This window comes from Planococcus citri, chromosome 5, assembly GCF_950023065.1.
Source record: "Planococcus citri chromosome 5, ihPlaCitr1.1, whole genome shotgun sequence".
In the NCBI taxonomy this organism is placed as follows: Eukaryota; Metazoa; Arthropoda; class Insecta; order Hemiptera; family Pseudococcidae; genus Planococcus; species Planococcus citri.
This window is the reverse complement of record NC_088681.1, coordinates 1,609,697-1,627,773: the sequence shown is the minus strand read 5'-3', so window position 1 is coordinate 1,627,773 and position 18,077 is coordinate 1,609,697. Positions and strand designations below refer to the sequence as shown.

General features: G+C 38.0%; 1 protein-coding gene across 6 annotated transcripts in view; it reads left to right on the top strand.

Moving 5' to 3' along the window:
• Positions 1–18,077, top strand: part of gro (groucho) — a 182,676-nt gene that overhangs the window by 140,352 nt on the left and 24,247 nt on the right. For 5 of the 6 annotated variants that reach the window (XM_065365756.1, XM_065365757.1, XM_065365753.1 and 2 more), the window contains 2 exons: positions 6,935–6,964; positions 7,504–7,705. In XM_065365756.1, the coding sequence (XP_065221828.1) occupies positions 6,935–6,964; positions 7,504–7,705 (232 nt within the window). The remainder of the gene's footprint in view (positions 1–6,934; positions 6,965–7,503; positions 7,706–18,077) is intronic. The other variant, XM_065365758.1, reaches the window with a different exon arrangement.

Genomic DNA, 18,077 nt, shown 5'->3' with positions numbered 1-18,077 from the left:
AAAAATCGTAATTCAAATTTTAAAATTTTGAAGCAAAACACGAATAATTCGTCACACATACAAACATCGTTTTTGTATCTCTGGAACTCGAAATAATGATTTTAGTGGGCTTTTGCCCTCGCTTTGCTCGGGTCCGTTAGCTTTTCTTTTTCGGATTTTAAATTTTCAAAAAAATTATTATAGTAACTCATCACACAAGATAACATAATTTTTTATATTTCCCAAAATACCTTCTAATTTTTGAGAGCTTTCGCCCTCGCTTCGCCAGGGCCAGTTTGTTTCTCTTTTCCTTGAAATCTCGCCCACTCCCTCCCCCTCTTAAAAAATCCCAAGTGTTCAAAAACTGTCCTGTTAAAAGTCCTGCTAAAATTCCTTTGGCTAAAAAATTGAATGAAAATTTTGAACCTCCCACTTGAAAACATTTTTGACACCCGCCCCCCTACACCTCAAAAAATTCCATAAGTGCTCGAAAAATGACCTTCTGAAAGTCCTACTAAAAGTCCTTATTTTTCATTTTGAAATTTTGTTAGCCACCCTGTACCTCATTTTTGACCTAAATTTGATTGTCAAAAATTCACTAAAAATCGAAATAAGGCGCTTCAGCACTTGAAATTTTGACAGGTGATAAATTTTTGCCTAATCTTTCGATCTATCTTTGTACGGTTTTAAAAGTTTCGTGCAAGTCCTACGTTGGAACCCAAAATCTGCGATTTCGACTGACCTGTCAATCAAAATGACCGCCATTTGGTAAGTAGGGCCACTTTTTTTGAGGACAAGGGCTGGAAATGTTCCTTAAAACTGGCCCCCTTTAAGAAAAAAGTTGTCCTGGAAGATCGACCGGGGGGGGGGGGTTCAATAGATCCTTATGCGGACTTCCCCACCAACATAATCTATACTTTGCTCTCGATTCTCAAAATTTTGGTCACTTTTTTGCTATTTCTCAGTCACTAAAGTCAGTAAAAAAAAAATTAAATAGTGAATTTCATGCCTGACTTTTTGTAATTTGAAATTATTATGGCAAAAAATTAATTTGTTTCTTTTGCTGAGTTCTCCAAAAAACGCGGGCCCGGGGCGAAGTGCCCCCTTGCTCCCCCCCCCCCTCGACGGACAAGCTTTCAATCTAGTTTAATTTCGTTTAAAATCGTGGAGTAGGAGCTCAAAATAGTTATCAAGTGCCAGCATTTTCGTCGATGATGATTTAAGCCATCCACACCCCCTCCCCTACTTCCTCACCTCCTCCTATGAGTATGTTTTTGTTTTTATAGACGATATTTTTTGTCCAACAGAACAGACGCGAAAGTTGTTAGTCTAGATTTTATGTTCTTTTTAACGCGTATTTCGTGCTTCAAATTTCTCCAAAGTTTCGTGTTTTCGTTTCTTCTTTTTTTTGGTGGTTTGATGTTTGTTTGTGTGTTTTTGCGATTGTCTCGTTCAGTGCTGACTTCTTTACGGTTCGTTAATATTGAAACACACGGTACGACGACGTGGCGACGAGATGGGGCAAAAGAACGCGATCGTTCGACCGAGACTTTTTAAAAATTGACGACGAAATTGTCGGTGAGTTGTGTGTGAGGTGCCCGAGAGGGGGGGGATTTGTTTCTTTAGTTTTGGGTTCGGGTTTGAGAAAAGAGAAAAACGAACTAAATAAAACGTGAAACGACGCGCTATCGTCAGACTTGAGAGAGTGAGTTGGTAGGGTAGGATTTTACGTATTTATGGCACGAGTAGGTATACGATGTACCAACGATATGCTGTAGGAGATTTTTCAAAGAACGAGCTGTTAGCTATAGCGTAGGATTTCTACCGGTAATTGTATTTGGCGAGTGTATACTTACACTCTATAATTCGACGAAGGGATGCGGCAGCGAGAAAAAACAAGGAAGCCGATGGCGTAGAGTTTTCTCTCGTCCAGAGGGAAAGCTAGGTACACTGGTACGTGTATATAGGCTGATACGAGACTGGAATACGGAGAAAAAACGTGCAAGGGAGGATCTATCGGCGAGAGAGAGACAGACAGAGGCAGGAGCAGGAGATATGGCGAAAGTGCGGAAAAACCCTATTGACCGATGCCGGCTGGCTTAATTTTATTAGCGAGCCGTTTTGCGAAAAATTCGCCTACGAGGGGGTGCGGGGAGGGGGGGGGGTGGGAAAGCTCGATAAACTGCGTCCATTATCGCGAACGCTGCGCTGTGTTTATATGTAGTACGAGTACGTGTGGTGTCTGTGCTCGTAGTATGGAGAGAAAAAAGTGGTGTAATGGTGCCTCGCCACCTCACCCCCTCGCCCCCTGCTCTTCGTGTGTGTGTTGTGAACTGGCTACGCGAAACGAAACGAAACGAAAAATATCGTTATTGTCAAGAGATTTAAGTTGGAGGACATTTGGACATTAAATTACGACTCGCCTTCCGGCCACTGGTACGTACTACGGTTTACAGCCGGATAGAAAAGAGGGTGCACATGGTCGAGAGTGTACTGCTCTGCTTTTTTTTCCTCTGCTTTTTGCTCGTTCGTACTCCTCGTATGTACGAGTATATGATGTCGACGTCGTCGAACGAGGTCATATAAACCCTTATTGGTACTCTTGCTCGGTTCACCTTTTTTTTCCTCCGCTCCTTTTTCTTCGTTCTTTTGTGTTTTCTTCTGCCTGATGCCCCTGCCCCCTGGCCCTCCTGGCCGCTTTCAACGAAGATTGGTACTTTATACGTGTACGACGACGACGACGACGATACGTAGACGTACGTATGTGTGCGCGTGTCTATCTATCTCTCTCGCTCTTGTCTGTTTCTTTTACAGAGAATGTGGGAGAGGCGGAGAAATAGAGACAGAGCCGAGCTCGTATAAGGGTTTTCAGAATTCTTACGTGACACTTTGGCAAAGAGGTTGCCTTTGCCGTCTTGCGACGGTTATTGTACACGTCTCCGGGGAATTTGCACAATTTAGATTTCATCGTATAAATCCAACCGCCACCTTGTTTCCCTCGCTGCTGCTCGCTGTTTCTTTATACGAGTATAGTCGTCTTCGGTACAACACGAGCGAGGCCTTTTAACATTTTTTTCGCGTAGTTTCGCTCGACGACGCTTCATTTTTCTCTCTCTCGTGTTCCACTCGAATCGCATCGAGTTGTCGTGTCTTCGATTACGTGACACGAGGAGAGTCGACGTAGAGCAGGGATCTCGTAGTACTTTGCACATGTGTCTGTGTCTGTGTGTCGTACGCATCTTCGGAAAAGCGTACTACTCGTATTTTCCTCATCGCTACTGCTGCGATGTCGTCGTGTATTGTAATAGAGAAGAGTATAAAGCGACGAAGGTATATGGCCGAGGGAGCGAACAGGCAAAAGCGAAAAAAGAGACGGTTTACGTATTCAAATGTCGTTCCCTACATTTCTATCGGCTTTCTAATTTTAGGCTGCATTTACATCTCCCTCTGGTCCCTCAAATGCCGCCACCCTTCGGGCGAAAGTGCGTGTTGACGCATTTTCCTCAGCTCTTCGAAGGCACACCCTACGTCCAACATTTTTTGGTATTCTAACGGCGTGTTAGTGTATTTTTTTTTTTTGAAATGGCAACGCGATACTTTTTATTTGCAAATACACGCTGACTATAGCGAGCAGCGACCGTGCATATTGCCGTATAGCGGAGAGAGAATAACACGATTGCGAAGAGATTTAAAGACAGGTCTATTGTGAGGTGAAGTGAGCAAAGGCGCGAGGAAATTGCTTCATTTTGATATTCGACAGACGTCCTATCATCGTCGCATATCTTGTAAACGTGTACCTACTCGTATAGTCATTCGTGTATCGATCTAAACGTAGGTTACGGTCTCGTACAATACCATACCAGTACTATATTACTGGCAAATCTGTGCAGAAATGGCTTTATTAGGATAATTATGGCGTTTTATGAAAAAATATTTGTGGTTTTCTGGGGTTTCAACCCCTCCCCCCCACTCCATCGAAAGGAACGAGTTTCCCCAACTGACAAAGAAATTTTATTCAAACGGACAAAGCCGAATTGAAAGAGCATTTGTGGAGGGGGAGGGGGAGTTCTGAAGAAAGTGGCGGAAAAGGTCGCTTTGACACCTTCCTCCCTTTCTGAAAAAAATCTTGAAATGCCCAAAGTTGCCCCCACGGTACCCCCCCCCCAATTAAAAAAAGTTGTTACTCGAGTGTTTGAAAAATGTCCTGATTTTTCATTTTTAAATTTTGTTATGCTCCTTGATTTACCATACGAACAATGTTGGTTCGCTTGTGTGGAGCTTTCCTCCTTTCTATAAGTTGACAACATTTTTTTAAAAAAAAATAAAATACTGAAAAGACATTTAAAATTACAAATACTTACCTAATAATTCAATTCTGAAATTGAGAAGCCAAATAAAATAGATTCATGTTATTTAAAAAAAAAAAAAAAAAAAATGACTGGACTAAAAATAAATTTGGGAACCCAAAAAACCTACATTTTGATGCCTCGCACGAAAATTGCCAAAATTTCGAGTTCCCCCTCCCCTTCCACTGGGGTCAATATTGGTAATTTTTGAAAAATGATGCCAAAAATGAATTCGGGAGCCCAAAAAACCTGCATTTTGATGCCTCACATGAAAATGGCCATATTTTGAGTCCTCTACCCCCCCTCCTTCTCCTGGGATCAATATTGCAAATTTTTGAAAAATTATGTCGAAAATGAATCCGAGGCACAAAAAACCTACATTTTGATACCTCACACAAAAATTCCAAAATTTTGATCCCCCGCTCCCACCCTTCCACTGGGGTCAATATTGAAAATTTTTGAAAAAAAATGCCAAAAATGAATCCGGGAGCCCAAAAAACCTGCATTTTGATGCCTCACATGAAAATGGGCAAATTTCAAGTCCCCCCCCCTTCCTCCTGGGGGTCAATATTGCAAATTTTTGAAAATTTATGTCGAAAATGAATCCGAGGCCCAAAAAACCTACATTTTGATACCTCACACGAAAATTACAAAATTTAGATCCCCCCTTCCTCCGCCCCACCCTTCCATTGGGGTCAATATTGAAAATTTTTGAAAAATGATGCCAAAAACGAATTCGGGAGCCCAAAAAACCTGCATTTTGATGCTTCGCATGAAATTGGCCACATTTTGAGTCCTCTATCCCCCCCCCCCCTCCTTCTCCTGGGATCAATATTGCAAATTTTTGAAAAATTGTGTCGAAAATGAATTCGAGGCCCAAAAAACCTACATTTTGATACCTCACACGAAAATTACAAAATTTAGACTCTTCCCCCCCCCGCCCCATCTTTCCACTGGGGTCAATATTGAAAATTTTTGAAAAATGATGCCAAAAATGAATCAGGGAGCTCAAAAAACCTACATTTTGATACCGCATACGAAAATCGCCAACATTTTGAGTTATGCCCTTCCGAGGGGGGGGGGGGGGGGTCGTGGTCTGGAGTGAAAATATTTTCAAAAGTGAAATCAGCGCCTTTAAATTTCAGATTTTTGGCGCTCGAGAAATTCAGACTGACCACCTGGGGGGAGGGGTGGTTCAAAACTATCAAGTAGCACTTTTGCAATGAAAGTGAACCTTTATGGATTTGAGAAAGTACGAAAACGTGCAAATTTTCCATTTCTGTGAGGTTTCTTATTTTTAAGTTTGATATCAATTTCGACTTGTTTTTACCCGTGTAAGAGGTCGAGACCTTTAAATAGTGCTTTTCTGATGAGAATGGACCAAAGCTATGGAGTAGAGATTTGATTTTCGATGTTTGATTGATGAGGTTAAAATACCTCAATTTCACTACCTGAAATTTTTCCCTCGAAAAGCCAAAACTTTTCAAGGTGCATTCGAAATGTTTTCGCTGCGCTCAAAAAAAAAAGCTTGAGAACGCGATAGTTAATTTGTGAGTTTCCAACATGGCGATATTGAATATGGAACGTGTTATTTATATCTACATAAATGTTATACAGTATATTACTTGTAAAGGGTATACAGTATACACTCAGCGTATTTTGTATTGAGCAAGGCTTTTGAATACTTTGAAATCCGACTAGGTTTTAGGTTTCAATTTTCAGTCAGGCGTACATACCTGTGGTGTGTAAGAGATGGCCCTATCGAGTCGGCGTTTCATTCCCCCTCTTTTTTTTTTTGCAACTGATTCGACTCGAGTAACCACAATAATTTGTAAGAGTAGAGTTGGAAATATTTTCGAGTTGTATGTATTTTGGGAACTCTTGTCGCGTCTCGTCGTTGAGCCCCTACCTACCTCGAAAAATCGAGCTCGTGTGTGTAAAAATTATTAAGGTTAATTGTGTCAAAATTTGCACCTGTAGTATTTGAAGTAAAAGTTACAGACGACGGGTACAAGATGGTGGTTTTTTTTTGGCAAATTAGTATGCAGGTGTAAAATACGTACAAGTGGAGTTTACGACCGGTTCACGAGAGCATCTCTAATAATATCGTGCGTTTATATGGGCGTTGTAAAGTAATAAAAATATTAAGGTCGAGTTTGTTTTTCTCCCCTCTGTACTTCTTCGCCCTCTGGATAATTTTTGACTCTTGTTTGCGTTATGGGAATGTTCAAGTTGAAGGAAGTTGAAAATTGATGCGATGAAATTACTCGTATAAATGATGCCTAATTTGACTGTGTTTTATGGGCGAATATTTTTTTAGATATTTTCCAACTCGGCTCTTTTTAAGAAACGCTACCGTAATTGATTTTATTTTTATTATTTTGTTTGCGTTTTATAAATGTACCGATATCTCTGTTTTGTATGAATGTAATATTTTTACAAAAGAGATCAACAATGTATGTACGAGTGGTAAACAACGACAACGACTTTATATTTTGTAAACTAGGTTTTAAAAAATGTATAAAAATTGAGCTAAGAAAAAAAAAACTTGCGCACAAAGACGAAACAATAAATTAATAAGTTTTTTGTTTACTTTTGTTTGATTACAGCAACAACGACCAGATTTACCGAGATTACTGGTTAGTATTATTGTCACGTATTTATAAAAGGACACGTTGTTTACATAGAAGTTGGTATATTTTACGTGGTTTATTTGAGCAAGTACCTTTCTCACTTACTACACTTAACTATCCTCACTACCTATCTCATACTTGCTTACTTACCTACCTACCTACCTACCTACCTATTGTTGTGATATGTTGTGTGCGCTAATTAAGTACTTTTTTTAGTAGAATGGGTCGAAAGTGATTAACGGGGGGTGTGGGGAGGGGGAACAGGGGCCAACAAGGCGTTAATCGCGTATTTACACGTATAAATACGTGATTCGAAAATGGTTGGCATTTAAAGTATTCGAAAGCCATTAATATGATTTTCTCGATATGTGTGTATAGGTCTTTTTTTCTTTCTCTCTTTTTTTTCTGAAAAGAATAAAGTAGTTTTGCGCGAAAAAGTACTTTGAAGAAGAGCAATTAAATTGAAAAAAAAGTTTTTAAATTAAAATCGATGAAAATAAAAAGAGTTACGAAGAGCGTTTGCTTTTGTTTGGATTTCTTTGCAGCAACAAATGCACGCTCAGCAGTTACCACATGCAGCTCATGCGCCACCGATACCAATGATGCCACCGCATCCCGGCATGCCCGGACCTCCGGCTACGGCTGCTAGTCTACTAGGTTTATCCGGTTTGGCCGGACCGGGAGCTCACCCTTTGAGTATGCTGACAGCGAAACCAGAATTGCACAGAGACGATAAATCCAACAGTGGTAAGTAGTGAACATAATTTACATTACTATTTTTTATTTTTTTATTTTATTGTAAAATTAGTGATATTTTTAATGAAAAGTTAGGTACTGGTCAGAAATTGAAAAATCGATATGGAGTATAATGTTCTGATAACGTTAGTTTATTTGATTTGGAATAATGTGACGAAAGTGATCGAGTTGTGGATAAAATTGACTTATAAATCTTTGCACAATTTTGAACAGTTTTCTCATATTTTACTAAGCAATTTCTTATGGATTTTCAACCATTTCTTAGTTTAGTGACGAATCGTGACATTTTCAAATTCATTATTGACCATTGAAGATGATTCGTTCGCGAATGATTTCATCACATCTGTAAAATCGATCGCCAATGAATGAATCAGATCACGTAAAGGATTAGGTGTACTATAAAAACTTTGCATTACAAATCTCCAACAAAAATCGGAGTTGGATTCGTTTAAGAACGATTCTTTTGGTGAATCATTCGAGAACGACTGAATCACTTGAAAATTAAATTACATTGAAAATTTAAAAAAATGAAAATACTCGTTCTAGTATTTTTCAATCCAATAATTTTGAATAATTCGTTCGCGAACGATTTGCTCAGAGAAGAAGAATCGTTGGCGAACGAATGAATCACTTGAAAATCAAATTAGACGTCAAGTAAAAATGTTATGATGATAGTCGTTGGTTTTAATCTTATTGTCAAGACAGAACAGAACTCGATTCGTTCGCGAACGATTTGCTCGGAATTGATGATTCACTCGAGAACGACTAAATCACTTGGAAATCAAATTACTTTTTTTGGATAGGTACTTACTAAAAAACATTTTTGAAAAAATTAAAATTTTTTTCAATCCGAAAATTATGAATAATTCGTTCGCGAACGATTTGCTCAGTGAAGAAGAATCGTTGGCAAACGAATGAATCACTTGAAAATCAAATTAACCATTTAGTGAAGATGTCACGATGAAAGTCGACGGTTTCAATCTTATCGTCAAGAACTGAAGTCAGTTCGTTCGCGAATTATTTGCTCGGAATCGATGATTCATTCGAGAACGACTAAATCAATCGGAAATCAAATTACACTTTTTAGATACTTACTTGGAACAAAAATGATAAAAATGAAAATATTTTTATTTTCCAATCTAAAAATTATAAAAAATTCGTTCGCGAACGAGTTGCTCAGTGAAGAAGAATCGTTGGCAAACGAACGAATCACATGAAAATCAAATTAGTCATTTAGTATTAGTAAATATGTAACAATGAAAGTCGTCAGTTTTAATCTTATCGTCAAGAACGGAACTCTATTCGTTCGTGAACGATTTGCTCGGAATCGATGATTCATTCGGGAACGACTGAATCAGTTTGAAAATCAAGTATTATTACATAATGCACGACAACACGAAAAGAAACTTCATTTATTTCAATTTGTAAATGAAAATTACAAGTGATTCGTTCGCGAACGATTTGTTCAGTGAAGAAGAATCGTTCACGAACGAATAAATTGCTGAAAAATCAAAAAATAATGAATAAAAGACACACTTGACGAAACTCGATCATTTCAACTTTTTTGTCAAAAAAGTGGACTGGATTCGTTCGCGAACGATTCGCTCAGAATCGATGAATCAGTCGCGAACGACTGAATCATTTGGAAATCAAATCACGTAATACACCTCAAGATTAAACGAAACATTGCACACAAGCTATCAATGCAAATTCTGAATGATTCGTTCTCGAACGATTTGCTCAGTGGAGAGAAATCGTTCGCGAACGAATGAATCACTGAAAAATCGAAAAATAATGAATAAATGGCACACTTGACAAAACTCGATCATTTCAACTTTTTTGTCAAAAAAGTGGACTAGATTCGTTCGCGAACGATTTGCTTGGAACCGATGAATCAGTCGTGAACGACTGAATCAATTTGAAAGCAAATCACGTACCTAATACACCTCAAGATAAAACGAAACATTCCACAAGCTACCAATGCAAATTCTAAATGATTCGTTCGCGAACGATTTCTCTCCACTGAGCAAATCGTTCGCGAACGAATGAATCACTGAAAAATTATATTTGATTGATGTAAATAGCGAGACGAAACTCTACAGTTTTAATCCTCCTGTCATCAAAAACTGGATTCGATTCGTTCGCGAACGATTCGCTCGTTGAAAAACGACTTAGCATTTCCTTACTCTAAATCAAATCCACCGAAAAGAGGACGCGATGTGATCTCGAATTTTGAGGTAACTTTAGATTGAAACTCTGCAAAACATGTTATGGTATTCTTCCTTCTAGTAATGTTAGTAATGTATTTTCACATCTTATACGTACATCGAACCACCTCGAGTCGTATTCTTCGCACCTTTCACCCCCCCCCCCCCTCTTGAAATACGAAGTGTTTTCGCGAACAGCACCAAAAACCCTCATTTCCATTGTAATCGTCTTCTTATTCGTCGCGTTGTTTTATTATGTACCTATCTACGAAGAAGGAAAGACGAGGAGAGAAGAAAAAACTAAACTCGGCAGTTGTTTAAGGTTAATGACAGTAGAATAGGGTTGAGAATGTGAAAATAGCGCACTGACTGACTGTATATATTGTGCTAAGAGTACTTATTATACACGTTGTGTATAGTATGATATACTGTGAGACGTCGACTACGACGACGACCCCGATGCGATAAAGCAGCGAACAAGGGTGGTTTAGGCTTTTCACTCCTCGGTATACGTCGTCGTGGTACTCGTATAGTAATAATTTAGCCGCGAGATATTATATCGTTCGGAAGAGAGTGAAAACGTTCAAGAAGTGGTGTAAATTGCGAAGGTAGGTATACGAAGAGCGAGCGTAGGAAATTTCGCCTTGTCTCTCGTACATATTAACATACTACGAGTATATACACACAGTGGCATAACGTTCCCTTTTACACCTCCTCGTCATCGTCAGCCTGCTCATCTCACCCAGAGTGTATGTCATAAGGGATGCGCGTATCCTCGTTCCGTCTGCTTGGTTTCTTTTTCATTCTTTTCATTATTTTTTTCCTTTTTGTTTTTTCGCTTTCTGCGTGTATATTACGCCTTTCAATATTTTCTTTTATGCTATTTCTTCCTCCGCGCTGTAATCTTTTCGTAATTCACCCCTTTTTTGCTCCCTTTACCATCTATCCTCGTTGTCGACCATCTCATTGTGTGGATTATGTATCTCGTACCATCGTACATACTACGACGAGTACTATAATGATGGCGCGATTTCGACTTTTGTTATTTTTCCTCTTCTGCGTTCTACAATATACGTATTTTTGCACTTGTTTGCCTTCTTTATGCTATGCATACTTAACGAATTCGCCGACGCAAAAAATCTCTTTTTGCGAGAGATTGTGTTGGTTTTTCGTCTTTCTTTCTCTCGCTCATCGTCGTTTTCACTTCCTCGTTTAAATAAATGATGGAAAAAATGCCGCCGGTGGTAGCAGCCACATTGGGCGTCAAAACCTTACACCGACCTTACAGTAGAGTTATTTTTTCAACGTTCACCGCTTTTTTTTAACCTCTTTTTATAGCGTTGAATTTACCCACGATTGTGTGGAAATTGTTGTTCATTTTGTGCGTGAGTGTTGTCTCTGTGTGTCTAGAACGTATTCCGAGAGGGTTATGTGTGCCTGAGCATTTGTAAAGCGCGGTGGAATGGTTTTGAAGGCATTTTTTCAAAAAGTGGGGAATTCACGCATAAAAATGAAGTAAAAACTCAATTAAGCATACTTGCTATATTTACACCTATACATAACACAACGGATAAAAGCGGACTGCGCTAGGATTGTCTTTTTCAAGCAAGCTTGAACCAATTAAAAAATGCGATGGAGTGAGGACATTGATTTCCTCAAGATCAGTCGAGTTGCAAGAGGCATATAAAGGTTGAGAGTTGAGGATGGCCTCAATGGAGGTGAGAACTGTTCTAAATTCTTCCTCAGTTTGAACAGCTCCTTTTGTTGTAGCTAGCAGATGTTTCTTTTCCACCTTGGTGCGGCGTTCTGGGGGAAATAAATTTCCATTTGATGGTGAGTTCAGGATTATTTTTCTCGAGGTCGTTTTTAGCACCAACAAAATTTGTCGCGTCATCAGAGTACATGATCACAGGTGTACCTTGGCGATTTCAGAATCGTTGAAACGCAGCTAAAAACACTGTCATTGAGAGATCGGAGACAGGTTCGATGAATATGGCTCGAGTAACCAAGCAAACAAAGAATGCTGTGTAGCACTTGATGTACTTTGGTGTTCAATGATCAGTACATCAGATCGTGAAAGGACCTCTGTAATCGACACTGGTGTTGGTAAACAGACTATCAATAGTCAAGCATTCAGTAGGCAAATCACCCATGATTTGGCTAACTGTTTTGAGCTTTCATTCACATACACCAGAGAGCAGAGACACAATTATCGACGGTGTTCTTTACTAATCGTTGAACTCTAGTAACAATCCAGTAGCAACTGAGTATGAACAAGCGAGTGAACGATTGAGAAGAGTGGTAATACTTCTTGTGAATCTGTCGAGTGATAAGTTTGGAGTACTCTGACTGTCAGTGTAGAATTATCGGGTGTTTGACATCATAAGAGAAGCAACTATTTCAAAGCCTTCCTCCTACCCGGAGTACTCCAAAGTGATGGAGAAATGGACTTATCGAAGCAAGCGGAATACGAGATTTCAAAGGTACTTGATTCTGGATTGATTCAATTTCATCCTTGAACCAAGTAAGCTGAGAAATACGAGCAATGACATGAATTGGAAAAAGTGGATCTTCGAACATGTTCTTCAAAATTTGCAATTGGTAATGAGGTAATCGAACATAGAACGTTGCAAACAATCGAACCATTCTGATGAGCTTTTTGTACGATAAATATTCTGTGATGAATACTTTGGTAGTTGCTTAACATAACAGCAATACAGTTCAACGCTTTTCAGGTGGCTCAGGTAAACTAATTTCTACTTTAGGCGTATCTTCAGTTTTTAACCAACTAGGTCCTTGGAGCCAAAGTTAATTATCGATGAGCGAGTCAATTGTTACACCTTGAGTGACCAAATCTGTAGGATTCTCTTTCATGTTTATGTAACTCCATTGAGAGTACGGTATGATTGAGTTAACATGTTTGATACGATTACATAAGGTATTGAATCGAGATTCTGGACCTTTCAGTGTGGTATAGAAATAGAAAAATTATTAATAAGGATTTTTAATCAAGGAATATAATGGTTCATAAAAGTGGAAAATCTGACATGAATATAGCACATAGGAAAGTTCTAAAAACACCAATAGGTACGTAAGATAGTAGGCTATTATTTTAGGGCAACCAATTTAGTTTGGAAGAGGATAGGTAGGTAAGAAAATAGGCATCATTAGATAGGTAAGAAAATAGGCATCATAAGAAGATAAATAGGAAATGGAATAATACGAGCATAAGGAAGTAGGAAAGAAATAGGATAGGAATAAAAACCTAGTTATACCACATAACCTTCAATAAATCAGTTTCCATTACCTTAATAAAACAAAAGCATCTTCTACACAATAATAAATTTAGAAAAGGCCAAGAAGGTATCGAGAAGACATCTCGATATAATTTTAGAAATCAAAGATAAATCAAAATAAAACACATTTGATTCGATTACTTCACCATTGTGAATGTAGGTCCGAAAGTTAATCTCATGAATCGAGATATTTCAATTTGGAAAAATTACACGGAGGACCGAAGTCCTATGTCAAGATTCATAATCGAACCATATCAATAATAAAATAAGATTAAGCCAAATTCGGCTATTTCAATTATACATCACTAAGTCTAAAAGCCTTATAATCAAGGCATATCGTAAAGGGACATTTTACCTAACACTCACTCACCACATCATGGCAGAATTGCCATTACCGGCAACTCCGTTGCTAGGCTTTCTACTCAGCCATATCGATGAGTTCAGCACAGGTGAATAAATCAGTTAACTCGCGAAATAAAATCTCTAAAGGTAAATCAGGTTCAAATCATTGTAATAAATCCGAATATCACAAAATTAACACATTATACATAAATCAAAAAATAATAAGAAAAAGAACGCGAAAACGTACGTCTAATTCCTACACAGAAAATTCATAAGTTACTTGAAACCAGATTCAAAAGTTCCAACAACACACCGAATCTGAATTCAAGTAACGCAATCTATCAGAGAATTTGTTCAAGTAGACAGAGACTTCCAAATTATAGCCACCTATACTACATCAGCCAAGCGATTGTTACTTGAGAATTTTGGAATAGACTCTGAATTTTGAGACATTGTATTTCAGCATTTTAGCAATTTTCAACATGAGATGGACGAGTAGTACAGCACCGAGTAAATTGAGACAGTGAACTTTAAGCTCTTTTATCGATGTGACTTTCAACTTCGAAGCAACAAGCAAGACAGAGATTGATGATGAAGAGTATGATTTAATGTAAATGACAGCACCATAAGCTTTTTTGCTTGCATCACTGAATCCAATTAATTTGAAGCTATCAGGAGCAAATGTCGAGTAAGCATGTGAAAATTCAATTGCGAACATTTGCTCGAGATCTTGGTAATATTCTCAAAAAAATTTTTCAACTTCGTGAGGTATTTCGTCATCCTGCCACCATATTTCTTGAAGCAAGATTTTCCCTCAAATTAGGATGGGGTTTGTGAGACCAAGCGGATCGAATATGCTGGCGATTAACGATGACACCACTCGTTTAGTGAGAGTGTTTTTTGAAATGTCCACAGTTTGATGGCGGATGCGTAGCACATCTTCGTTCGCGTACCATTGAAGACCAAGTATTTTAGCATCTCCGTCTGAGCAAAACGATAGGAGCGAGCGAGGCGAGTTTCATTCACTCGTTTGTGAACTGTGAACTTTTTTTCGCCCTTAAATAATCATAGAAAATTTTCGATTTGGTTCGACATGAGCGGATTTTGAAAATATGGGCCAAAATCGACTAACAGGGTCATAAAGACGAAAAGTTTGAAATTAAAGGTGTCAAATTTCATTTTGACCCCATTTATGACATTTTTTTTGAGAACTGGAGAATTCAAAAATTTACTGTAGGTTCCAGAATGGTTTGAAACCATCACCAAATCGGCTCGAAAGTTCAAAAATCGATTACGAACTAAATTTCAGCTTTTTGCGTTAAATTGATGAAATTTTAACAAAATGTGATTTCTCACCTTTATTTTGGTAGGTATAAAGTGGGACTTTTTTGCAATTTTGAAAGAAAAAACAAAGTCATTTTTGTGATTATAGAATTTCTTTTCCACAATTTTGGAAAAAAAGCAGCGTGACTTTTTTTTTAGAATTTGGCAGAATAACAGAATTATGTGGATCGAATTTGAAATTTCCAAAATTTGCCAAAAATCTACAAAATGAATCTCCTAAACTGAAATTCGCTTTGGTGGTGTATTTTAGGGTTTCCTCCTTCAATAGCCTTTTATGCGATGCAAAAATTTTTACGCTGGTTGTAATATCTCTGCCTTGTTATAGACCATAACACCTTTGGTACGTTGCTTCGTCGTGTCAAGAGGATCTAACGCAATTAAAAACTTGGCTTTTGCTTTCATTGTGTGCCGAAATTCAGTTACTGTATAGTTTCAAACGACCGACTCGAATTGAGAAGACTAAGAAGACAGAGCGAACGAAACTTGCTCAGCAAACTTTTTCTAATTAAAAAGGGCGCCCAGAGAGAGGAACGAGAGAAAAAAATTAGAGAGGATATCTTTCTCGACCCGTGCGTCGTCGTTATGTACAATGCACAGTGCTCGGTATAGCGGGGTCTGTAGTAAAAAAAAAAAAGAAGAAGACGAAGAGGAAAAAAGAGAGAAAAAACTGTAAACACCTTCAACTGTTTTCCTAATGAGTTGGAAATTATTCCGTTTTCGGCGAAAAGTTTAAAACTGAAGCTTAAAATTAACAATTCCACCGGCTTCCCGACCAATACCAGCCGAGTTCATTTCACTGGAAAAACTCTCATTAATTATTCTGTCGCAACTCGCCCGCTCCTGCCCCCGCCCCCGCCTCGCGTCTCCCTTTCTGCGCTGTTCGTTTTTCACGCGCGTTGCCGAGTTTTGTAAGAAAAGCCCCCGAACATTAATTAGACGGCTGCAAATTCGCACCCTTTTTCTTCAGCTCTACGAGTCGAGCTCGAATTTTGCCGGACGACGGGGCAGGGCATGGGCATGGGCACGAGGGATACAGGCAGCGTTCTCGTTTAATTTATCTTTTCTCCACCTAACACGATACTCTCCTTCTAGGCATTAATGTTTTTTTAAATATAAGAAGCTCCCATCGCATCGCATCGTGCTTCGTCGTTTTTCTTCTCTTCCGCTGTACTCGCAGATACCTACCTTTCGTGCTCTTTTTTCTTGACTTCCTCTTTTGGCTGGCTGCAGGGATGGAGCTCGGCACGGAGGAGATTAACGTAGGGAATACGTACTCGTCGTATACTCGAGAAGCAGGGTTTCTCAAAACGAGACTGGAATATTTATTTTTTTGTTTTTCCTACTGCTATACGTTAAAGTGAGTCTGCCGCAGATGTAGTTTTTCTCGTGTTCACGATCTATTTCTCTATACGTATTACTTGCTGTGTGCTTTGCTCGGAGAAGCTTTTCATACTGATTTCGTCGTTATCTTTCTGTTTTGAGACGTTCTCCATCTTCTTTGATTTTCGAAATTATTTTTCGCTGCATTGAGTTGAGATCTTGGAAAGATTTTTTAACCAGGTATTTTCAAACCCCCTCATAAGTCTCTCGATTTTGAGAAAGTTATTGTGAAAAAAATGACAGAAATCTCGAACTCGTTTTTTATGGCAGAGAATTCCAAAAAGTGCCAGTTTTCAAAAGTGAGCCTTTTTCGTCAGATGTCCTCAACTATTTACCCCAGACCGCTTCCCCCTCCCTCACAGATATTTGAGATATTTTTCATACCAATAGAAGCGTGAGTTGGAAGCAAAAATGTTGAATAATTTTAAATGTTAGAAAACGATAAATTATTAATAATTATGTTTTTAGAAATAGTAATAAATGCCCGAGCAAAACGTGGGCAAAAGCTTTCGAAAATTGATAATTTTTCAGAAGCAAAATTACATTGTTTTCGATGTAAGAAGTCAATTTTTCAACTTTTCAACTTTGGTTGGAGAAAGAAAAAGGGAAATGTAAAACATTGTCAGGAAGTTATGAGGCGAACGCAAAAGCTCTCGAAAATTCACAATTCTTCTCGAAAATTCACAATTCTTCATTTTTTTTTCAGCACCTAATTTTTACATATTTATGTACCTATTTTCAAAAACATCCATCAATTTGGGCAAAAATTAAAAAATTTGTCTCCGAATTTTCAGCGAAAAATTGGGTATTTTTTGATATTTCAGCTAAAGTTGGGACTTTCTGGCAGTTTTGACTGCTGAAATATTTTTCTACTCTCCAACTATGATCGGGGAAAACTTTTTCGAACTCGCCCAATTTTCCCAAAAATGTCTCAACTTTCTGTTGAGAAGGCCGAGGAAGGGGGGGGGGGTTCTCCTCCGATTTGGCACGTCTCTGGATTTAATTTTTTGATCGTTTTATTGACTTTTTTTCACGTTGTAAAAGTTACCCCCCCCCCTCCCCCATCTCCCTCGTAATGTTATAATTTCAATTTTCGTGCATGAATATTGATAGAAATATTTGTAAAACTGCAAATTTTTGGTTACTTTTGTTTTGAAAAATATCGTCGGGGTGCCTGAAATTGCAAACAAGTATCAATATTTTTGGGCATTAATTATCTAACAAGAGGTCTATGCCTGCTTTTGTTGAATTTTCAATGTCTTGATTTATGTAGAAATTTATCCATGTTTTTTTTCTAAAATAAACATGGATTTCGTTGTTTAAAAAATTGGCCAAGGATAAGTTTTTTTCCAAAAAATTTAAAAAAAAAACTTTTTAAAAACATTTTTATGTTTGAACTTCTCACTTTTTTGAAAAGTATGATTTTTCTACCAGTGAATTGTCATTCTTGCTAAAACCGTCGAAGTCTCGCTTTTTGCAAAAAAAAAATTTACAAAAACTCTCTTTCTGGCAAAATTGCTGAAATATGACGTTTTTTTCCAAAAACTGTTCACAAGAACAGCTTTTTTTTTACCAAAAAATGCCAAAAAAAAAAAAAAAAAAAAAACGTTTGAAAAAATTGTTCAAAAGTCCAGCTTTTTCCTAGAAATTCCCAAAAATTCTCCCTCTTTCAAAAATGGCACAAATTTTTGCAAAATGGTTGAAAATTGTTTTTTCTATGAAAATATTGCAAAAATTCTGTTATTTTTCAAAAAATTGTCCACAAAGGTTTCTTTTTTTTGACAGAAATATTTC